General features: G+C 36.9%; 1 protein-coding gene across 2 annotated transcripts in view; it reads right to left on the bottom strand.

Moving 5' to 3' along the window:
- Window positions 1-25,219, bottom strand: part of NRP1 (neuropilin 1) — a 136,396-nt gene that overhangs the window by 53,849 nt on the left and 57,328 nt on the right. For both annotated transcript variants that reach the window (XM_004691170.2, XM_004691168.2), the window contains exons 4-6: window positions 20,677-20,904; window positions 14,490-14,645; window positions 12,509-12,675 (exon numbers count right to left, since the gene is read on the bottom strand). In XM_004691170.2, the coding sequence (XP_004691227.1) occupies window positions 12,509-12,675; window positions 14,490-14,645; window positions 20,677-20,904 (551 nt within the window). The remainder of the gene's footprint in view (window positions 1-12,508; window positions 12,676-14,489; window positions 14,646-20,676; window positions 20,905-25,219) is intronic.

Here is a 25,219-nt window from a genome sequence, read left to right as displayed (position 1 = left end):
TGTAGTCCTAATATATTTCTCCTTAGTCATTTGGGTAATTGGAGTTTGTGCATGAGCATGCATATGACTGTGTGGGTGTGTGCATGTGTGTGGTTTTGCCTGTAGTATCTATATTTTAATTCCTTAGAAAGGAGATTTTTTTTAAATTTTAAATTCACCTAGCTCTATACACAGTCTTTGATCCTAACCAAATGCTCAAAATATGTTTGAATTTAAACTCAACGTTGAATCTGTCCAGCTTTGCTGGCAGGATCTGAAACTTGCCTTTCGAGTAAAAGTTATTAATGTAAATGTTAAAGTATGTAGACAACTAATTTGTACATGCTAAAGCTAGGAATGTGATTATTCTTATCTTGGTGTCTAAAACTATAAATATTATAACTACTCATAAAAATTTCGGTCCTTTCAAAGTTTACTTCTTTAAGCTAGAGGCTACTGAAGGCTGAATTTCACTGGATAGGTTCATGTTGTATGAAGTGTTTCTTTTTATTTCTTTCTCCAGTGATCACTTGTTTAACTTAGTAAGCATCTCTTCTCCCAAAAGTTACCCCAAAAGGCAGCAGGATTAAGTCATTTTTTTCACTACATCTATCAGGGTCTCAATTACCTCATTCAAAACTCTCACGACCTTTCTATTTTGAGTGAAGTGATTTCCAAACAAGATGTCCACAGGATGTTTATCTATTAGATGTTTACATATACGGTATCTTAGATTGTCCCATGCCCTTCTTGTATATTTGAAGCAGTAACAACATCAAAATTTCACTGTGTAACTATAGGTCTCATGGTTTCTCCTAATTAACATGAGACCTTTGCAAGATCTGGAATGATAGTTTCGCGTGACTAGGAAATGAGCACTGATTTCAGGCCTTTCATGATTTATGTGTTTCTTTGTTTCATGGCCTCTGAGAAGCAGCCTCACAAACCAGCCTCATGGAAAGACATGGCTGGCTCAGCATGGAGGTAAAGCCCACACACCTCAGTGTGGACACCCATCTTTTTATCAGCAGTGTAAAGAGATTTTCAAACCCAAAGACCAAGACTACATTAAACAGTACGTACAGGTAAGGTATGTTTCTCCTTCAAAAATGTCATAGTTCTATGCTATTCAAAAAGTTTTATCTGCATGATCAGGGAGATAAGTAAATAATTCCAGATAAATGCATATTTGTACTGAACAGCTTCTGTCTGTTCCAGGAAAACAAAATAACTTTGTGTGTTATTAGTTTTAAAGTAAGTACGATTTTAATTTTTCTCCCTCCTGAAAGTTTGGTTCCAAAAACAAACACAAGAATGAATTTTGGAAACTAAAGGCTTACAGATGGGGATGATGGTCTAAATCAGTCTCTTGGTCTATAAACTTTGACAGCATCCTTTTACATGGATTTTCCATGTATTCCTCAGTAATCTAGGTGGGCCTCATGTTAATGAGAGTCTCATGTGGTGAAGGAGAATCTGGATGTGCAGGTGTCCAAGAAAACCCTTCTACACAGCATTAAAAATTCGGCAAGGAGTTGATGGGATTACTGAGATTAAAGTAGGTCACTGGTCTAAGGTTCTAAGGAATGTTGCCCCTGAGACAAGAAAGTAGAGAAAGAACAGGCTGCTTCAGTACAGCTGGTTGTCAGAAACTGTGTGTAAACATTTAGTCTCTGAAGGGATGCCAATCATTCCTGAGAAGAGATGAAATAAGCTTCACAATATAATATTTAGTGGACAGTATTTTCCTGGCTAAAAGCTTACCATTCAGCTAGGAAACATACACTTATTCTTTTTAGTAGATCACTTATAAAGGTAGGGGGTGGTTTGAGAGAATGTATTATCAAAAAATTACTCTTTATAGTTTTGGAGGGAGGAAAGACCAATTTGTGGTGGGAGAAAAGAAGTCGGAAGTTCCATGGATGGAGATAGAAAATGAAAAAGAGAAGGGAGAGATGTGTGATGATCTGTCATTTCCATGCTCCTCCTAATAGAGAGAAGGCCTGGCCTCTGTTGTGCTCTGAAGACATGTTGCTTTCAAACGCAGTCAATGTGCAGCATTGCAAATTATGTTCATGTTCTGGAAGAAAATATCTATCTATATAGTTTTAGTTTTCCTGCATTTCAACCTGGGTCACACAATGTGAAAAATGCATCTTCATGACTACTTTCAAATCACAGGAGAACAAGCACAGATGTTGCACTAATATATAATGTTATTCCTCTCTTAGCACTGCCCAAAGTCCTTAACATAAAGGAAGCAGTGACTTACATTTTTCCACTGTAACCATTCTTAACACGTGGTTGGACACATCTATTTCTACCACATACTTGGAGGTGACAAGAGGTGAAATGCTTTCTTGGTGAACATGGTCAAGCTGTGTGGGGAAGGAAATTTTTGACAGAAAAAAATAGAGCTAAGGCATGCTGAAAGGCATTCATTTCTTACAATAGTGCATGTTTCAGAGTAATACGAATCCTATTACTTTGTCAGTATACTTTTAGATGCCAAGGATGAAAACATCATTTTACATGACTTTACTGAAACTAACAGTATGAGAAAAGAAGTGGAATAAACTGGTTCTTAATCTGTTTGCATTACTTTCCATAGATATTTTAACTGAGGTAAAGTTTAGATGTGAAATAGGGATATTCTACATTGAGAGATTTGATGAATAGATAAACATATTTTGAAACTGTTTTGGAAAACAGCAAAGTTCTTTGACTAAGGGGAATGGATTATTGCATTACAGAAGCTGGTAATCAGGGCTGAATGTCATCAAGTTCAAATTGAACCCCATGGACCTTGAAGTCATATAAGGTGCTTCCCATATTTGTCTTAATAAAGGAAGTACATTTATACTGAATGATTCAGAGGAACATGCTAAATGAACAAACTTATTGACTGATTTTTTAAGATATTAAACATCAAATAAATTAATTATTGCCATCTTGATTTGGGGCTGTCTAGATAAATGAAAGCATCCTTATAAATAAGTGCAACATTTGGAAACATAAGTTAAAACTGCAGATATAGCATAAGGTATATATTATAACTGTTGCTTATTCAAAATAGCAATGACTAATGTGATTTTTAAAATTATATTTAAATAATCCAGGAAAAAATTGTATGCTTTTATCTTAGTTCTTGAAGATTGGGAACTTAAAAAGTTATTTTTTCTTCTCCCCATGAACTCCTAAAATATTGAAATCATTTTTTTCAGTATTTCATATTTCGCATGATTTGCTAAATGTTTTTATTTTCATGATTATTTCCAACTGGAAATTTTATATGATTTCATTTCCAGATTTTCAAAATTAAAGTGCTGTCAGATTTCTTATGCTTGTAGCTATTAGTCTATGCATCTACATGAGTCTTCTGAAAGAGGGTCAACCTGCATCAGCTTTAGCTATAAGTAGACACATTAAGTCTTAGAAGAATAAGGCAACATTGATAGCTTTTTATATAGCTGGATGCCTGGCGCTGATTTTTGCTCTTCATTTCTCTGGGATAATATTATGGCTCATTACATGCTCAGAAGTGAACAAGGTATGTGTGTCCTTTAGGTGAGAAAAAAGACTGAGTACTGGCAAAACTTTAAGGTGTGAACAGTCTGTAATTGTGGGTAAGCCTATGCTTTACAGATATTTCCTTCAAAGATTGGAGAGACATGAAAGATGAACTGTCTGGGCTTCCTCTTTTCTCCCCTAGTGGGCTGCACTCCCTGTTAGTTCGCACAAAGAACTAAGGAAAACAGGCACCAGTGGTGAAGTTTCTGTGTGGAATTCTGAGATTAGTTGCATGGTGAAGCCAACCCAAACAATTAGTTGTTATAAGGAAAGAAAATCCTTTTAATCAAACAAACAAACAAACAAACAAACAAAAAACTGCTGTGCAACCTCATGTGACAATCAATAGTATTTAAAATAAATCCCAGCTATGCTTCATATATTTTCATTTTCATTTAGGCAAGCCCAGGGCAGCAGCTGATAGAGTAAATTTATTTTTAATAGAATCACTGAACTTGAGATTCTTGAAAGGGTTTTAGAAGTTGTCTGATCCAATAACCCATCCCCTGAAGAATTCTATCTATAGACCTCTCAGGCTAGCAAAAAGAACAGGGCCTATTTATTTTTCCGTTAAGTCCAGAAAATGAAGGTAGAAGTTGAAAGCATTAGAATTATAAGAAAAATAAAGTGTTAGTAAAATGAAGAGTTCATCTTCTGAAGGGTGACAATTAGGAAAATGTCATAAATTCATTTCTAACACCTTGAGGCAATGAGAGCTGATACAAAAATGCATAAGTCATTTGCACAAGTACATATGTGATTATTCCTAGTCATAACATGTACAATTAGTCTCAAATGCTTACTCTGCTCAATAGTTGAAAATATAAAAGCATAATGCATTTTATTACTCATGGGATTTATGGAGCATTTTTTATTTAATCCACTTTCCTCTATTTGAATGTTGAACTGAATGAGATTTGATGGTTAGGGGTGAGGGTGGAGAAAGGAAACGTGTGTGTGGAGAGAGAGAGACAGAGAGAGAGAGAGAGACAGAGAGAGAGAGAGACAGAGAGACAGAGACCAGAATCCAAAGTGGATGAAAATGCCATTTTGATGTGGAGCTTTCAAATGGTGCATTAAATGTGAAACAGTTGAGGGCACAGGATACCCATCTATATCCAGGGCTTAGAATTTCCAGTGTACTTTTTCACGTTTGGAGAAGATTACTGGTAGATGTGCTAGAAAAGTTTTAAACTGAAGGCTTTGCCAATTCTGAAGAATGTTTTTGTTTTCTGATTTATTTATTTATTTATTTTTGCTCTAGGCTTTCAAATAACTGTATGAAAGTTATTTAAAGCTTAGTAGTTCATGTGCTACATTATATGCTCTATAAATGTAGCCATTGCTCCTAAATGTGAACATTAATGTACTCTGTAAAAGGTACAATTATTGCTGCCAGAACAGAAATCAACAAAACCCCACCAAAGGAATTTCTTAAAACTGCTATCATAAAATCTGTGCATGTTATGGATTTCATTAACATTTTACTCCCTGAGGATTCCCAATTGTATAATAACATAAGTTCTTTAAATTTTAAATACCACAGACAGGAACAGCCTTTCACCCAAAACAGATGTGAAACCGTCAACCTTGCCCCTTTATTGGTCCACAGATATGAAACTGGTTGGTAACTGATAGCTCTTAATGTGTTGTTTAGGTTACAGAAATGGAAACTTAATAGTATTTTTTCCATGAAAGATAAGTTAATAAGCAATAGACAGGTTTTCTTCAACAATAGTTCCTTACTTTTAATGACATTTAAAAAAAATCCCTTTTATTAACATACTGCAAAAAATAATTAAAATGGGGGGCAAAGGTTAGTGACACATAGTGTCCAGGTGTGGCGGAACTGATTTCAGTCATATTTTTCCTAAATCTTGACAATAACCTGTGATTTTCACCCTTTTGTTTTCTTTTCTTAATCCTGTCCTATCAGGACATTTTGAAATGCAATTGTGCAGCATTCTAAAATAACATCTGTATTTATTTAGCTAAAACAGTTCACTTTTAAAAGCTAAAAATAGTGAAGCTAAAGATAAATAAGCAAGGAGGTTTATGATGCTATTTTCCTGCATAAGGTAAACAGATGCATCAGTATTTTTAGAAAACAAAAGAACTACAAGTTTGTTCAAATAACATCTATGATAAGTGGCTGAAACGTGACAAAAACTAACCAACCAACCAAACCACTTAGTTTTTCTTCCAAAATGCTGAACAGTCAGATTTTCAAAATGAGTTAATTAGGATTGGGGACATCTACATGAGTGGTTTGCATTTAGGGATTATTTTACCCCCAGTAGGACATTTGGCATTGTCTAGAGATAGACAATGGTTGTCAGGACTGAGGATGTGTGTGTGTGTGTGTGTGTGTGTGTGTGTGTGTGTGTACTTGTTACTGACTCTAGGGGGAGAGGTTAGAAATTCTGCTAAACATTCTATAACACAAGGCACAGGACAGCTCTGATAACAAAGAATTAATAAAGCCAAGATGACAAGAGGCTGAGAAGCCCTCTCTCAATATAGACCAACCATTTATTTAATTTAAAGAGTCTACAGTGACTCTTCAATTTCAAAGGCATATTTACCAAGCAATAACTGAATAGGGCCATGCCAATATATGATCACGCTTGCATGGTCTTCAGGATACTCCCTTCAAAAAGAGCCCTCCAAAAAGTGGAACAAGAATACTGGCTCCAGACTAGACTCTATTATTAATATGCCATGTGATTTTGCAAATCACTTAACTCTGAAGCTATGAAAAATGAGGCATTTAGACAAAGTGATGTTTGCACCTACTTTTAGTCTTACACTGAAGTTGAAATATATTAGACAAAAAAAATATCTCTTCTAGTGTATAACTGACTGTTGCTTCCAAACAGTCACAATATAATATCATAAAATATCAATAAGAAACCAAACTGTTAGCAAAAGGAATGGTCATGCTATGCAAATTACTTTGTTTTTAAGTATAATCATATCAAAATAGCTATGGTTATTTCAGTATTGTACTTCCAGTGAGAGACACTTACCGAAAAGTAAAAAAGTTTCTCCATATAGTATACATTTTCTTCGGGGGTGTTTTGGCAGGAAATACTAATTAAATTAAAATACTAATTAATTAAAAACTGAATTAAGTGACCAATTTGACCAGAAAGGGTAGCATCTTCTTGTTTTTTTTCTGTATTAATTAAAATGATTAAATAATTATGTCACATGTACATTGTTTTTCCCACCCCCCCTTCCTTTATTAAAAAAAAATTCAAAATTTACTCTGTCCCTACATGCATTTCTGTAAATATATATTTGAGATAACTTCCAGGGAAAGCATAAGGAAAATTTCACAAGTGACAACAACTTTGGGGATATGAACTTTCAGGGTGAAAAACTAGTCACTAGGGGCCCTCCCTGGTGGCGCAGCGGGTTAAAGCACTGCACTGAGAAGCTAAAGCCACTTCCGCATGAGTTCGATTCCCGCCTGCCCTGGAGGTGACCACATGGCGTGGCAGACCTCTCCTTACCCGCCCGCTGCTCCCCTCAGCAGTGTACTTTGTCGATCAGGGACTCTGTCTCTGGTGAAGCCTCTCGCTGCCCCTGAGCCTTTGGCCTGTACCTAGTTCTGTACGCACAAATAAATAAAATCATAAAATCTTAAAAAAAAAACTAGTCATTAGGTAAAAGGCCTATGATGCTTGACAATTAGGATGTACACATTTATTTTATGCAGGAAGTAGAAGTCAGTGCACAACAGAAGGTAATATAACCAAACGCTCACTTTGAGGACTTTGTTAAAAAGCAAATTGTCTTCCTTCCACATCAAGGTTTTAGCTAAAATAACATGTTAATATTCATTGCAATAAACACCCAGCCAACCCCCCCCTTGCTCCCCCAGTGCACCTGAGGAATAAACATACAATTGAACAGCTGTACTTTCCCTAATTTTCCAACATTATATTTTATATGCATCCTTCCACATTTAGGTAACACAGTGAACTATATTCATAAGTTTTCTAGTTACACATCATATCATTTTATTGCAACTTCACATTGCAGTATAAAAATATTTTATTGCACTATCAGCAATTTACAAATGATCTGAATGAGATAATGCACCCTCAGAGTGTCAGCTGCATTAACACAGAGATTTTACAATTAGGATAACCTGGTTCAATATATGCTCTGGATGTGTTGATTTGGCACATGCATTTTGAACACATCATTACAAATTAAAAACCTGTTAGAAACTAGCAACTTTACTAAAAAAAAAAAAAGTATTTCATGAAATTGTGGATCAAAGTCTTTAGTTTAGTTGACTAATTTCCTAAGACTAAAATAATTCCATGAATTCATCCTTGCATTCCATTTGATACTTAAAGAACTTCCAACTAGACTCTTATCAGCTCCAGGTCAGGTTCATGCCTTTACGTTTTCTTTTGTTCTCATTCTCAATTAGTTATAACTGATAATTCAATTTCTCAATCATGACAGAGCCACTTTAGAAATTGCTGGTAGCAAAAATTTAGAGCTATGCATAGATGTGGGGTTTGCTTATGAGTAAATAAACCTCAAAAGACTGCCTCGACCTTGGGGGGTAGAAACTTGATTTCCTCTTTTGAAAGCAGAAATGTTATATAGGAGCACAGGGCTTTGCTGTTAGAATACATTTCATGATTCACATGAAATCCAGAGCAACCTTAAGGCCTCTTGGATCTGACCAGTTTTATGTGCTGAATTTGAACAGAGACCCTCACTTTCTTTTACACGATGCTGGTGTGAGAACATACCAGTGTGTGTTGTCGTGGGTGTGTTTTGATTTAGTTCAGCCCACCTCCTCAGTATATTAAGGCTTTTAGTTGCTGATGTCTGCTCTTAAATTATTCCAGTTAGAAAAATGTGAAGGACTTTAATTCTAGAGAAATATATATAAGGCAAAAGGAAAACATACTAAAAAGTTTCCTCAGAAGGTTGCTTCTCCCTTCAGGAACTTTCTTTCCCTGATACCTCAGAATAAAAGTCTGTACTGGTCAATGTAGATGTATTCTTTTTTTTTTTTTTTAAGATTATTTATTTATTCGTACAGAACTGGGGTACAGGCCAGAGATCCGGAGGGTGAAAGGCTTCACCAGGGACAGAGTGGGGAGCAGAACAGGCAGATCGACGAAGTACACTGCTGAGGGGAGCAGCGGGCGGGTAAGGAGAGGTCTGCCACGCCATGTGGTCACCTCTGGGGCAGGTGGGGATCGAACTCATGTGGAAGTGGCTTAAGCTTCTTTGTGCTGTGCTTTAACCGGCTGCGCCACCAGGGAGGGCCCTTGATGATGTATTCTTACAGCTACAGAAAGTCTTTCTGGAGGTTTCCTTCTTCTAACCCATAATGGGGCTGATTTACCAAACCAAACAGGATGTTTGGTTTAGAAGGCAACTGCTTTCTGCTGCTCTGAAGCCAGTGAAGGCATAAATAATCCAGTACTACGTTTTGTTTTTTTTTCCCCCCACAAAAGACTTTTCTCCAAAATTTGGACAAGAGTACAGTTTCTACTCAAGTTGATTTGTCAAGTAAATCTATTTCTAAAGCCACTGAAGTGTGTGGTAATCAATTATTCCCTAGTGCCATTTTTATTTTTTCAGATTAACAAAGTTCATATCCCATCTAGGAGTGATGTCTCCTGCTTTTTTCCTTTCCATTGTCTCTTGGCATTTTAATCAGGGAAAGTCACAGTTGTTTTGAGGAAAGCTCTCCCAAGAGCTTTAATTAAAGCTGGAAGGATAAATCTGTTTACAGTATGGTGAACACTATCATTAATAAAACATTGAAATAATTAACAAATTAAATTCTGCTTTGTGTGTGAATGGCTAAACGTAGGATCTATGAGAAAGTATCTCCTAAACAGACAATGAAATTATGCACTTGATTTGCTGAAATGAAAACATTTTCAGAGTTTCATTGTATCATAGACAGCTAAGTTTTGCATAGAGAAATCTTTAATTTTATTTCCACTTTATTTTATAGGGTAAGAAACTCAGTTTCAATGACGTTAATGTCTTGGACTCTAACACTAAGACTTAAAATTAGAAGCTGTTATAGACCACGGATCTACTGAATCTTTACTTTGAATTCTTGACCATTAAACTAGGAATAAAACAAGAAAGACATTAAATTAGTAATAACGCAAACAGCTGTATGACACAGAATGGGATGAAATTCTCTGGACAAGATGGGCAACTGTCATAGTAGGACGAACTATGTCATTGATGAATGAGGGGAGTTATTGGTTCAGGATATGAAGTGGCCTTTGGAGCAGGATATGACAATGCAAACCTCCAAGTTGGGACTTCCTTTCATGCTCCTTGTCACTAAACTCCCTCTTGAATTGTTTTTAAGCTTTTCTGGCAGGCAGCACTTCTCACAGGAAGCACCAATGAGGAACAGGCATATCGATACTTAACGATGCATTGTTTTTCATGTCACACAGTAATTTCCTAGAGAAAACAATGGGAACCAAGGACTGTTCCCTTCTTGAAGGAAAGTCAGTTTCCAATATTGCCTTATTAATTTAACACATGCAAGTGTTTGGCCTTGTTGCTGCAGCAACATGTTTTGTGGGTTATATTTCATGCAAAATATGAAAAAAGTGAAAAGCAAACAAATGCCATTTGTATACTGATGCACACATAAATAGAAACTTACGAGTGCTGATGATCCTGTGATTAGAGGTACGTGCCTCTTGTCCTCATTCTCAATTATGCTGTACTTGTTGGTTAATTTATAAAACATCTATCCAATGACAACAAGCTAAGTACTTCCAAGGAGTTTCAGAAAATCAGGAAACATGAAATAATTCATAATTAAGTGATGGTGGACGATAAAATCTCCCACCACGTACACAGCTATAACAAGCATATAAATGAGTTTACTGAACTCCCAGAGGAGAAAAAGATAATTTTAGGGTGAACAGATGCAAAGTCTCTCTGACTATTCCCTTAAGAGGTATGGAAAGGACAAGGAGCCTGCGTTTTAGGTGCGGAACCAGTAGGCACTCAGCTCACCTCAATGGGACTTCTCATGGCACTAGGAAAAACATGAAAGGAAATGAATGATACCCCTGAATTTGTATGCCTGGTGAAGAATGATAACCAGGGCACACAGTAAAGAAGCAGTTGCTAAAGTCTGCTAGACCTGGCTTCCATGCCCGGTCACTAAAATGTGACCTGTGCAGTCACTAGTCTCTCCGAACCAGTGTCCTCATTTTCCAGAAATAAGGATAACTGTATCTCCCTCACAGAATTACTGTAAGGATTGAATGAAGATATGCCAACTACTCAGCAGAGGTCAGGCCACATAATAAGTGCTCGATAAATGGTAACTATCCTATGAATGCCACATGTTCAACCCTGCAATTCACCAAGTATTTATTTCTATATGCCATATTGTGCCTCCCTGCTCGCAATATTTCAGATTGTGGTCTTAGTGTGAGAAGATGTGCAGCAGACCCTTACCAACCAGACAGAGAGGGTAGCTCGCACTCAGTCTTCCTGTTTGGGGCTTTCAGGTACTTGGCTGTGCTTTGATAGAAAGAACTGGACCATCTGTCTCCACGTTTTTACAGACATAGAATTGACTTGCATAGCAAAAACGCTGCAGTTGCAGTCTCAGAACTCTTGCAAGACCCACGTCCCTAAATTACTGAGTGCTCACTGCATTACCAGGCTATATTAGGACTATATTAGTAGGCAAATATGCTGAGCACTGCAAAATGTAAGCTTTCCTCTCGAGGCACACCTGTCAATCACACTGAACAGCTTGTTGGTTTGGGAATGGACAAAAACAAGTTAGCAAGAGCAATTCTGACACAGGCAAATTCATTTCGTTTCTTAATCTAGAGTTGCATTCAGCAATCTCAAGTAAAAGTTTCATCTTTTCTCACCCTTTAATACATTTCTCAGTGTTATCATTCAGAGGTTAGCATGAGTTCATTCTTCTGTAATAGAACATTTCACTTTAAGTGTATGTTAAACTAATATTGACCTTCCCAAAGTAAAACAAAATCTGGTATTTGTACTCAAAAGACTGAAATAGCAATAGATGTGGAAAGTAGGAGATTAATCATCTTTTTTTTTCTCCTTGCTTAGAAACTCTCTCTGGGACTAAGTCTTTTTATATATCTAGCAGTGAATACAAGCCAGGCTCTGCCTGTTCTCTTGAAGAGTAAGCCCGGATCCTTCGGCAAATAACTCTATAATTTGCCCACAGTTTAACCCACAGAGATGCAGAGAAATGGATGTTTCATTTGACAAAGGAAAGGTTGAGCAAGTTTAGGTACCAAAACTGGTACCAGGGATTAGTCAGGAGATGAGCTGGGGGAGAGAAGGAGAGGTAGGAGAGGAGAATTTGGCAAAGAATGGGAATTTCAGAACAGAGAGGAAGACAAAAATGTCATAATAAGGATATACAGATATGGGCATTTTATACATGTATGTGTATACATAATCCACTGGGACTCATGTCCTCAGTCAAACGGTTTCTTGGCTAAAAGCAATATTGACCTATATATGGAAAAATAAACCTCAACCTTTTTCTCCCCTTTTTTTCCCATGAACATACAAACATGTATAAAAAGTTCATGCAAATATAAAATATTTCAAAAGAAATTAAAATTTGAGAAAGTAGGAAGAATATAAGTAGAAAATATGTTGTTAGGAAAAAAATCAGGTTTTGTAGCTGCCACTGAAGAAAGACGTCTGTCAAATCCTATCCTATACAAATATCTGAGAAGAATGGATTTTTGGGCTGACATCTGGGCCTGCTTTTCTCTGATCATGGGTGACATGATGCTTCTGCAGTGACTACTCGGTGCTACTGTCCTTTTCTCATTTGAACTAAGGTGCTGCTTTTTTTCCCCACCAGTCTTTCTAGAGGACCAAAATCCTCAAGCCTAAAAGTGCCAGGCCTCTTGCCACCTACCTGTATCCACTCTCTGTAGGAATCTTCTCCGGGAGTCCACCCATTCTCAGGGTAGTTCAGACGGGAGCGCTCTGCTGACCAGTTGGTGCTATACTGGGAAGACACTGTGATTTGGTCAGAATGGATTTCTCCTGATTCCATGCCCAGAGCTTCCATACACTTGAAATCTGAAGGGGAATAAATGGCCCAAAGTCATCGAAATGTAGGGTCCTGAGGTGCATATTTCTTTTTTCAATCTGGTAGGCTAAAAAGTTCACTTTGGAATTCACACAGTCTTGCAAAACATAGCTATGTTATTAGGATGCAGCATTAATACATGCATTTTGAAGATAATATTTCTTAACAGCAAGGCTTTTGTGATTATTCTACAATGGATCACAGTTGACAGATATACCATTAGACACCTATTAGAAAATTGTGGAAATTTTGGTTTATTTTCAAGTTTAAATATATATGTAGCTTGTTCTTACAAGAATACACACAGAAAATTATACTTAAATAACATTTTATGAAAGAGTTATTTCTTCCAGGATCTAATAAAGGTGGAACAGACTCCATGTCCACACACAACACACACTTGATGGCCAGTACTCCATGCCATTAGTTTTCAGATTTCTTGCAGTTAGCATGCAGGCTGTTGCTCCCTAATTCTTTCATTCTCACGCCCTCTGCCCCTAGCTTGGTCATGATTATTCACATCATTGACCTATTTTATTAAATTACAAATACATCCATGAGGAGCAAAGTACAGTATCATAAAGTCCCAGTGGGTACTATACTTTCATAGCCAAAAAATAATAATGTTGACAATGATGAGGATGAATCATGAAAACAGGCATTACACTAAGCCTCATGTACTCAGTGAAATAATATGAAATTGATATGAAATATGACATTGGGAAATAATCTATTTTTGGAAAAATGTGAATCCAAAGCATAACATGAAAAATGTTTTGAAGATTAAATACAAGATTCTCAATGATACAGAAAATCTCAAATAACCAAAGTTTCTCACTTTCTGAAATTTCAATCATAATGGAAGGGTGATATGATGTAACTAGCCATCTTTCATTTGTTTTATACTTTTAAGTTTAGATTTGTTACTTATAATCAAATATATATATATAGATAGATAGATAGATAAGCATAGCATGCATACATTAATCAAATTAATTAAGTACAAATGAGGTTTTGAAACTTAAGTTGTCTTTTGTTTTCCAGTAGGAACCAGTATAAAAGATACTAGATTATCTGCAGGAGAGGTTTCCAAGCAAACCCCCTGAATTGTCCCTATGCTACCTTATAACCCAGCAGGTGAAACTGATAAAAAGCAATTTACTAATAATTGTTTCATTTTCCCTTCCACTCTTACCCCTCTTGGGTCCTTAAAAGAGGTAGAGAGCACAAAAGCTTTAAGGAAGGGTTGGGTTCATTCAGTATTTTATTCAGACACAAAAACATATTGCTCTTATGGAAAAGTAGAACAGTATTAAAAGAGATTCTTTAATATGAATATGCACTTCCATTCACACAAGAAAGAAAGACAAAAAAGCTCTGTGCAGGATCTTCTATAAACCAAACCATCAAGCACCATCAGCCCTGTGTGACTGCCCTGGCAACAGACTGCTCAGGCCTCCCCTTCCATGCTTGACTGATGCCTGGGCTTCATGAGTCTCAACCCATTCAACCCTTGATGAGTCTCAATCAAAGGTAGTAGGTAGCTGGTCAGGTCATATCTCATTGTCTCAAGGTACAGTTTTAAAGTATTTTCCTACATTTGCCCACAATTTTAATTAGTTATTTTTCTCATCCAAAATTTTATTAAGGAAGCACACTAAATAGTTCTTCCTCCTGACATTCATAAAAACCATTTAAAAGACAAAACAGTTGGCACTCCAATTCAAAAAGTAGTTTAGAGTTGCTTTTCGTCACAGGTGTGTGAGGAGGATAAACAGGGCTTGCAAGAGGAGTAAGTACTGACCTTCTGAGACACTGCCCTGCAACACACTGTAGTTTGCTGAGAAGCCTTCTTTTGCTACTGCACTGTCAGTATAAAAAAACATGGATAGAATGCCCGATGAGGAACGGATTCGACCTGGTGTTTTCTGTCCACAGTAACGCCCAATGTGAGGGCCAACTGGAAAGGGAGAAATGAAGAGAACATTAAAATAGCTTTCTTCTACAGCACATGCAAGAATAACCATTTGCAAACATGGGCCCCAGTAGAACCCAGAGTATTTTCTTACCCAAAGCAAGTCTACCATGGTTAATTTGTTTGCAGTGAAAATATTGGACTGCGTTTAGGAGAGAATTTTAGAGTGTACTCAGAAGAGGAATAACAGACATAACCATATTCCCCATTTAGCAGGATTGTTTTCAGGAACATAATTGAAATGCTTGCTCCAATTGTAAAAAATGAGATTTGGGCAGTCGAGTGGCACCTTGGCATTCTCCAGGAGAACCAAATTGTACACAGCACAGCACAGCATAGAAATACTCCAGCAAGGCTGTGACACTAATGCCTCTCGTAGCTGCCTATCCTCACCTTTATCACCTTAAAGCGATTCTATAGAAGGCCTCTGTTCTGGGACCCAGTGCAGTTTGACCCAAAACAGAGTAACCCTGGTTGACTCCCTCATTCCACTGATTAGTTGTGGAGTCTTTATTTTTAAATATTTATTTATTTATGCATATAAGAACTGGGGTATAGGCCAGAGGTGTGGGAATGAGAGGATTCACCACAGAGAGTGGGGAGCAGAACTGGCAAGATATACTGAAATATACTGCTGAGGGGAGCAGCAGGTGAGACACAGGAGAGGTCTGCCATACCATGTGGGTCACCTCCCTGGCCGGGCATTGAACTCGTGTTACAGTGGCTGCCAATAATTTCCTAGTGCTGAGAGATTTCAACTCTTGTGTCAGCAAGGAGGAGCCTAGTTTTAGAGTCCTATAGGTCAACATCACAGACTTGGACAAACAACAATGGATTATATCCTAATCAGGAAATTATTTGAAGACTAATAAGTTTTACAGCTAAAAAAGTTAGAAATGATAGGTACCAATAATTTATATATTATAGTAAGTTGTAATCAAATGAAAGGATAACATGTCTTTCTGACTTCTGTTTTCTTTGTTCTAATCTAAACAAGAAGACAACATTGCACTTATGTCCAGTGGTGAAAAGATGCCCAAAACATCCATGTGACCATACACACCAAGAAAAAAAATAGTATTGAGGCTGCAAACCATTGGGAACACTAAATTGTGATGACATGAAATTGCTATTTGGCTTAAACTGGTCATCCATTTGTGGAGTGCTTTTAGACAAACCTTAGCAATTGGTAGTTGCATTGCTTTACAATAGGGTAGAAACCCCCTAAGTTTGGAAAATCTTTTCACTTTTCTGTCCAGATCAACAAAAAACCCTTTCTCTAGATTTTTTTTTTATGCACATATGGTAAAAGTGGACCAGATGGTTTGGGCTTAGGACAATCTGGTGTGGCCCATTTTTCCCTCCAAGAAATCTATGGTACTGTGCATTTCAACTAAGAGTTATTGCTTTGTTCAAGGAAGCACAGTTGGGGGACCTTTCCCTGGAGGGTTGGGCCTTCAGGAGGGACATGGTATTCCAGAGCCTACGCATGCAACTCGGATAGACAAGGCAGTTGCAGGGGTAGGAGAAGCTTTCCAGACCCATTGAGGATGTGAACCCCACAAGAACTCCCTGATCTCTCTGGAGCCCCATGTTGCCAGCTCAGTCCCTAATCAGTTAATTTGAACACACTGCTCTTTACAGTGCTCAGATCTTTGGCTAATAGGTTTCGGCTCATAGCCAATCCTTTTAAGAAGTGACAACAATAAAAACTAAACCAAACTGGCTTACATATTTAAGTTAGTGCAAAATGATTACTTTGAATATCAGATCATCTCTCTCTGTGTTAAAATAATTGATTTGACTGAATTCAAAATTATTTCTTTTCCTAAAGCCAAACATTTTGTGTGTATAGTTAGTTTTATTTAAAAGAAAAGAAAAAAAAAGAGTGACCGATTTATGGGAAATGATGCAGATTATCTATAGGTGTTGCCTGGTCACCGCCACTGGCTCTGAATTATGAGAGCAAAATGTTTTTGTTAGGATTCCCACTTTGGTTGAAGAAAGCATCTCAGAAGATGAAACTTTTACTGCTTTAGTTTTTCTTCAGCTTTAATCCTGTCCTTACAATCTTCCACAAGTGCTAGTTCCTTGCCAGATTTTCTTCTTTCTAAATGTGGCACTACGTGGATTTAACACTTTTTTCTTTCTTATGGAAGTGCAAATTTGCCTTACTTATGCATGAAAATATCCTGCTAGAATCATAAACTCATGTTTTTCTTTTTCTGAAAAAGAATCCCATTTCTGTTCTTCAAACATAATTAGAATCCATTCATACTTCCTCAGTCTTTTCCCTCATTTGAATTCAATTATTATGGCTTCTTAACTTTCTTTTTCTTTAGTCTGTGGGCAAACGTTTACAGCCCTAATCCTTAGGGAGTTTCGCGGACCAGCACACCACAGACCTTACTACCAAGATGCACAAGGGAACCTTCGCTCCTTTTACTGCTGATCCTCGCCTCTGAGGGCCCATTTCTTCGGGGAGGGGGAAGGGAAGTCTCTTTCAAAGAGCAAACAGAAGAGAACTTGTCTAATGCAGACTGATAATTTAGAAAGTCCCCATGACTCACTGGTTTATAATGTTTAAGACATGCTGGGTAAATCTGCTTTCTGTCCTTTAGAACATTGCCCCCGGACAGCGACGAGCAATTCTCTTTAGAAACCCTCAAGATATGAGAGTGAAAGGCTTTCTCGGCTGTAACACAAAGAAGTATTGAATTTTCCTGGACAACAGTGAGACGTTAGCCTAGCAAGCTAATGCAATATTGATCCGAACAGGAGCGATGAAGTCCTCCCACCGTCTCGCGTATGCTTGTTTGTGTATTTACATGAATGCGGCTATTGGACTTCCTACTTCCATTTTTGAGGACCCAGAGGCCAAGGAGATGAATGAAAACTGTCACAGAACAAAGGAAAATTCCAAAATTGGATTATTGAAGAATTTAATCAAGCAATATGTCCTAAGTTATCTCCCGGGAAAGCCCAGTCCTCCAGTGAGTATAGCCCTCCGGTGGGAAGGGAACACAGACCAGTGCAGTTTAAAACACCTATACCTGGGAATGGCAATAGCGCATTCTTTGTACTTTTCCATTAATCTCGCCAGTAACTGCCACCCTGTTTCAGAATAAGACAATTTGACTTTCTGCTGCCCTTTTTATGTGCAATATATACAAAGATGTGCTATAAAGGAGTACATTGAAAGTGAGGTATTTTGAGTAAATAAACAAAAGGGAATTGTTTTAAAAAGACCCATGATATCCATGCTAGGCCATGGATATGTTCCTTACAAAAGTACACCCCTTGATGGGGAATATCTGGGCTTTGCAATGTTTCCCCAGAAAAAATGTGCACATTTATATCACTTATAGACTGGAATGTTTATATTATATATTACACCATTTATATTTTGTCTTTTATTTTAGAAGGTTAATTTTAATATAAAAGTAAATATAAAAAAACAACAGAACTCAACCTTTTATGAACTTTGTTCCTAAAATGGTCAATACTTTTTGGAATGTAGATTAACAACTGCAGTTCCAGCTCTTTCCCCCAAACTAAAGGGAGGACTAACTTCATCTATACCCATGTGGTATAAGCTTTGAGTTCACAATTCAACACAAGCACTTGTGGCATCACTCAGGGCAATGGGGCTTAGCTTATGGGTTTCAAAAAGATGTAAACTTCTACCAATTACTTCATACTTGCCACTTGTAAATTCATAGAACTTCAAAGAGAGTGAGAGAGACATGTAATTCACAATGTGCATGCTTTGGATTTTGTCTTTTGGAGTAAATCTCTTTTCTTCAAAATCGGTATGCATTAATGGATAACTTTTAACTACGTGGTCATCTTATGCAACATTTATGATAAAATGCAAAATAAAATCACTTGATGTTTCAGCAGCTCTGGTTGTTGTTTCTGAAAGGATATATAAAACTGACACTATTTTGCTGGCAGAGGAACTGTATGCATTAAATTATGGTGACATAAATATTTCTAGTGTTACTGACAAAGACTCCGGGCCACACAAACTCTCTTTTAGGCTAAATTAAAGAGAGCTGCTGGGAGGGGTAGGCTGGATGTGAGTTTGTAAGGTCAGGTAAGTATTAGCAAATATATTAACACATATATCATATTCCAAAGTCAGTTTTCTCTGAGAAATCTAAATACACGATAGTTGAAACATGGGTAAATTGCAAGGCTAATAACTCTTATTGTTAATTGTTCCTCTCTTTGACTCAGTTATTTTCTAGAGCCAGAAAATTACTACTTTGAAAACCCTTGACACTAATAATAATGTGTTTCTTTCTAGAAGTATTCTAAATAAGTTGGCTGATTGGGCCTCCTTTTCAGATGACAATTTAAATGTAAGTTCTAGAAAGGAAAACAGCAAATTTGGGCTGTGAACAAATAACCCCATTATTAAATGTTCTAATCATCATCACAAAACTATTTTAATATTGTTTTCCTAATTATCAGATTGACTATTTGGAACTCAATTAGTACTCTGTTTGGACAAATCTTATTATCTAATGAAGGAATTTTGATAAGATCTTTATAACCCTACTTACACAGTAAAAAAGCAAAGAAACAAAATTAATGTTAGCTCACCATTACTTCAATGCCAATATAAGCTTTCTGTCAACCCAGTTTTTCTGAACACACTTTACTGTTGAAGAACATTATCTAAATTTAGTTACACTGATAATTTTAATGTCATTTCAAAGGCAACGCTAATCTATTTCACATTATACTTTCTCCTTATTTACAATTTATTTAAATATTCTTTCCTGTAACTTGATAATACTATCTGACTCTATTTTAAAGATGGTATATATCTCTAGCTGCATGATTTGCAACAGCTTTTAAGCTGCCCTTTCTGCTGTGTGTAGAGTGTGTTCTCTAGAGAAATCTCAATATTAGACCAGACTAAACATAAGACAAGCAATGCAGCTGCAACAAATTATTTGATATTATCTCCCTCTGCTCAGAACTTGGGTGTGTATTTTTGCCATTTGCATTCTAATGCATAGGGATTTAAATGGAAAACATTCAGTTAGGGTCCACAGGGCTACCTGCCCTGCTCCTCTCAACTGTCACTCTCTTAATAGTAAGACTAATTTGACCATCCTATTTCAAATTTCACTAACACATCTTTCAATCCTAGCCATTCATGCTTCTCATGTCTTTGTTCTACTTTTCTTCCCCCCCCCACCTTTTTTTTTGTTTGTTTATAGAACTTCTCATATTCTAAAAACCATGCACATACTTAATTTACTTGTAATGAACATTACTGGTGGCCTTTTACCCCAGCAGAATCTAAACTTTACAAGGACAGTCATTTTGGGGTGTTTTGTTTACCAACTGGTTATCAGAGTGCCTGCATGACAGGTACGCGATACATGTTTTAGAAAGACGTGATGATAAGACCAATGCATAGAAAAGATGTATTGAGGAGATTCAAATTGCTAAAGATAAAAATTCCCTAAAGAGAAGATAAAGACTTTGTCTAAGTTAAGAATGGCCTCAAACATTTTTATTCTTTTTTCAAAATTTCTAAATTTTCAGTAGCAAAATGAATGCATATTTCATCCTTAAAATTTTATCAGGTACTTAATCTTTCTGGGTTTTAGTCTGTTTTTGCAAAATGAATAATTGATCTCTGACCATCAAAGAACTAATTAATGAAATGAGCAAAATACTTTAGTTAGGAAGACTGTGCATTGGCCCAAACTCTATCACAAAAATAGTTATGAGGCTTAGCATAATCTTTCATGGCATCATTTTCCCTATCTCTAAAATGAAGGGATAGACCTAGATAATTAGTATGTTTTCTTTTTTTTTTTTTGTTCAAATATGTATCACCAGTTCACAAAGAATTACCATTATGTTTTGTTTTCTTTCCACTTTTTGAATTATGTTTTGAAGTGGTACTTGTATTATGACACTTGTAAAAGAACCCCACTGCCCTCCTCCCAGGTCTTTCCCTTTTGGGGGTGGTTTCAGTCCTCCTTACCATCAGGGAATCCATCCCAGATTTCCAGTCGGTCATACCGACAGAGCATCCCCCCTGGAGGGTTTGAGTCAGTCTCCAGGTCAAAGCTTTCGAATTCCAGGATAATCTCTGACATCTTCGGAGCAAAGATAATATAAGTGCACTCAAGGCTGTTGGGATATTTTTCTGGGAATCCAGGGGACTTTATTACCCCAGTAGGTGTCGTGTAATTCTGGGAACATTCAGGACCTGTGAGTAAAAGAGAAAAAGGAGCAAAGTAAAACTATTATCTAAACAATTTCATTAATAAGCGACCTGGGCAGAGAAGATGTAACACCTTAATTAAAGCCCATTCTAGCCATTGTCCTAATCACTTATTACCCAGTCTTCTCAGAGCAGTGATAGGTCTGTAAAATCAAGTTCAGATTTATTGTGTTTTTCACAATGAAATGAAATGTTTTTTATTTGTGTGGAGCAATTTAAAAACTTCTGCTGTGGCAGAGAAAAAAATGACAAATATAAAATCATGTGGGAACAGTGAAATGAGTAAGTTACAGAAATTTTGACAGAGCCCTAGAGAAATAATTATAGCCCCTTCAAGCTTAAATCTTTAAATCTTGAGGTTGACAGCCCTTTATTGACGAAATAGAACATTTACAAAGGAGAGAGAGGGAATTCAGTGGAGGGAGTTTGGGTTTCAGGTTCCTACACTAGTGACTCAGTAACTCTGCCAGATGTGACCTATGCCTCTTTGACAAACTAAATGTGAAAGGTAATTCGTACATGTACCCAGGGTGAGTGACTCATTCTGAGTGGTGTTGACACAGGTGTGCTGGTAAAGTGTGGCTGTTAGTGAGGGCACGATAAACTATGATTACAAGCTGTGTTGCCAGTCACTCGATATCAATGTTGACATCCTGACCTTCCCCAAAGTTTCAGATGCAGTACAGTATGCCATTCTAAGATAGTCTGCTAATATCATGTATTTGTGTATGTAACTGATACATTGATAAAGCCTAAATTGAATGACTGCTTAATATTTTCAAGACTTTACAAATTATGGTGATTTGTAATGTAAATTGGTCAAGCACATACATACATATACTGCAAGTTGACCTTATGACTATATGAATGACCACATTTCAACTAACGATTTCCAGCACTATCTAGGCTGGTATTCGCCAAGGGCCCTCTACTTAGATATGAACATATCAAGTCTGCCCCTTACCACTTCCACCATAATGTGCAAAGAGATTTAAAGACTTTTTATGAATGAGAGGCAGCTTGACCCTTTTGGAACTCAGGATTCAATCTGGGAGTATTTGATTCAATGGTTTTTTTCCCCGGGTCAATGTGTCAGTGATGGGCACCCTATAATGGCATGCAAAGATTCAACTCTAAGTAAGGAAGGTTGTTGGGATTGTCCCTTGCTAAATATTCTCCCAACAAGTCAGCTACCAGAGGCAAGGAGTTAGAGCATCAATACAGATTAAATTGAACAAGATCTCTATTTTTGCCGCAAGCGCTAGGAATCTGTACCTTAGTGCACATGGCAGCCTAGTGAGAAAACAAATCAATTGCTTTCTCTCCATGTCCATATCAGGTATCCACGGCACTGGAGACACTGAAGAATAATACTTACTAGATGAGCACAATAAACCTGTTCTCTAGAGGTCTGACATTTATATTATCTCCCAAAACCTTCTCAGATGTGGCTCACTTTTCACCAAGTTGGCTTCAAATGCTTATCTATTTCATTCTGGATAACAAAGGTTGTTATTATTATGTGACATTTTGTCATGTCAGTTCCAGGGAAAGAGAGTACATGTGCTGTACCTGTTACAACAATACTGTCATTTTCTAAGTTAGTGAATTCTGCGATCACAGTCATTGTGTCCATTTAAGTTATTAATTTACAAAGATTGTATATATAACATATATAACACTGTATATAACATTCTAAATTTTATTTCCAAAGTGTAGCAAAAGTGACTAGGGAGACCTCCAGTCTCCTCCCTAGGATGGGTCCTTGTGAGGCAAAACAGGTTGCAAAGTTTAAGGCAGGTGCTAATTTTTCCACAAGAAAAGATAAAACTGTCTAGGTGAGATTAAGATTGAAAGAGAAAGAATAAAAACAGGAACCAAGAGTATACTTTAAAAATCAATTAAATGTCACTGTTTTTACTATGCTCTTGCCATCTCAGGTAACACTGGAATCTAGCTTAGATTTTCTAAGGTATCTTGACAGAATTTGGTGTGATTTCATGGAGAAATGGGAGAGAATCAGAGGAAGCACCAAGAGGACTGAGTTCTAGTCATGCCTTTCTCACTAACTTGTGGTATGGTGTGGGGTGGTCTCTTAAACTTTCTGGTCTTCGGAGTGGAGTGTGTGTGCAATAAATGGGAAGTGGGTTTTAGGAGTTGGAAAAAAAAACCCTTCAAATTTAAGTATTTTGAAATCCCTAGTTTCCTCCATTATGCATCAAATTTATTTTAATATATTCTATCATTGTGCACATTTGCCACAGATGCGCAAACACTTTCCTCAAAAGGACTATGGCAGGAGGGGGCTGAGGAACTCTGTGATGAGCAGAGTTCCACAAGAAGCCAGCAGGAGGGAGGGCCAGGAGCCCTCTGAGCCTGGGAGTTCATGGGCTGCTGTTAGGATTGAGCACACGCTGTGTTGGGAGTCTGGCACCATGATTTGTGTAAGAAGGCCACATTTAGTAGTTAATGGTAACAAGAAAGACAAGACGAGCTTAAATACTCTCCTTATGATTATTAAATATAGAGATTCAATCAAATGACATAGGAAACAACCAATCCTATTCCATAAATGCCACTCCATCCCAGCATGGAGACCTCGAGAAAAGGGCGATAGCTTCTTCGAGCCTCTGGCCTGAGATGAGCCAAACCAAGGGAAGAACAGGGGAAGAACGAGGTGGAGAGGCCAGGGTTTCCTAGAGATAGTCCTCTAGGCGAGTGCGATTAATTCCAGGGGTAGTGATCCAAGGTTTCTGAATCTGGGAAGAGACTTTTGGCAGTAGTATAATGCTGTGCACTTAAAACATATAATCTTATCAATCTATGCTACTTCAATTTAAAAAAGAAAAAAGAATCCTTCATTTTCCTTGTGTCATTGACCCCCATGCCTGTTTTTTTTTTCACCTCCTAACTCCCTTCTATGTAACCACCAATCAGGTCTCTGAGTCTTTGTGTTTTTCTTTTGTTTAGTATGTTCCTTTACTTTGTTTCTTTATCTTTAGCATGAGTGAAAGCATACAGTATTTGTCTTTCATTCTTAATGACAGTGACAGGCTGTTTTCTCTTTCATCTGTCTTCAGCTCTTTGAGAAACACTGAAAATGAGATGCTTTTCTTAGCTTTTTTCCTGACACTTATTTTTTCGTTGATAGTGCTACATATAGGTAAGCAAGCAAAAGCATGTGTGTGTGCATATGTGTTGGTATAGACACAAACATACATGTACAATATGGATTATATAAGTCAAACAGCTTTCAACACAAGAAAATACATGTACACACAATCATCTATACATACTCATATATATGTGCTGTTATTTACTTAAAGGTTTTCTAAATATGTGTCTAGATGCACCAGAATGCTTTGAAATTTAAGGAAGTTTTACCAATATTCCCAGAAATTCCTAATTATGTTCCTTTTTATTTTCTCAGTTGCCACTGACTCAGAAGATTGTAGGCTTATGTAGTGTGGTGAACTTTTTTTTAATTAAAAAAATTTCTTTTTTCACATTCTAAGATAATACATTCAAATCTGAGCTTCAGTCCCTGGATGGGCCTTTCCCCTCCTCTTCCAACCTCTCCAGTCATACACACACACATACACAAATATCAACTGAAAAAGGAAGGCTGAATTTAATACATAAAGGACTCTACAGGCTTTTGCTAAAACAGTGTCATCTAGCTAAAGACATAGTGTTTATCAATTGACTGATATGTATGTTTAACTCCTTGAGTGTGGAAGACTATGAACTGTCAGAGTTTAATCTCATCCTGATCTATACTATTGTACCGAAGATTAGTATGTGATATTTAATCCTAAAGAGAATGCCATTTAAAGCATTATTGTTTTGTTTCCTTGATGAGGTTCTTTCCCAACCACCCTTCCATTAACAGAATGCCTTAATTCCCTTGATAGCTTAGAAACTCTAAGCCTAGTAGACAGTTTTGCTTTTATTGAAAACTATCAGTCTTGAATTTTGCAATAAAATAAAGGGAATAAAATGACATGGCTTTAAGGTAAGATGGATGAACATATTCTTAACTAAAGACATCAAACTACAGAAATAAACTTATTTTTGAAGAAGATAAAAAAAGACTCGTGAAAAGTATTATGGACTACACATCTTACAAGCACTGGTGAACATATCAGAGCGATGTAATTTTGATTACTAAAATCCTTTAAAATTTTTTGAACATACTTATTCCATACATTGGGTAATTTTCTTTTGTTTAAAATATTTTGCAACACTCTTGTAATGAGATTATAAGATTTTTTTAAAAAAGGATAAAAACATTACTCCT

The sequence above is a fragment of the Condylura cristata genome, unplaced genomic scaffold (genome assembly GCF_000260355.1).
Source record: "Condylura cristata isolate star-nosed mole 26May11 unplaced genomic scaffold, ConCri1.0 scaffold00030, whole genome shotgun sequence".
Lineage (NCBI taxonomy): Eukaryota > Metazoa > Chordata > Mammalia > Eulipotyphla > Talpidae > Condylura > Condylura cristata.
This window is presented reverse-complemented; position numbering and strand designations above follow the sequence as displayed.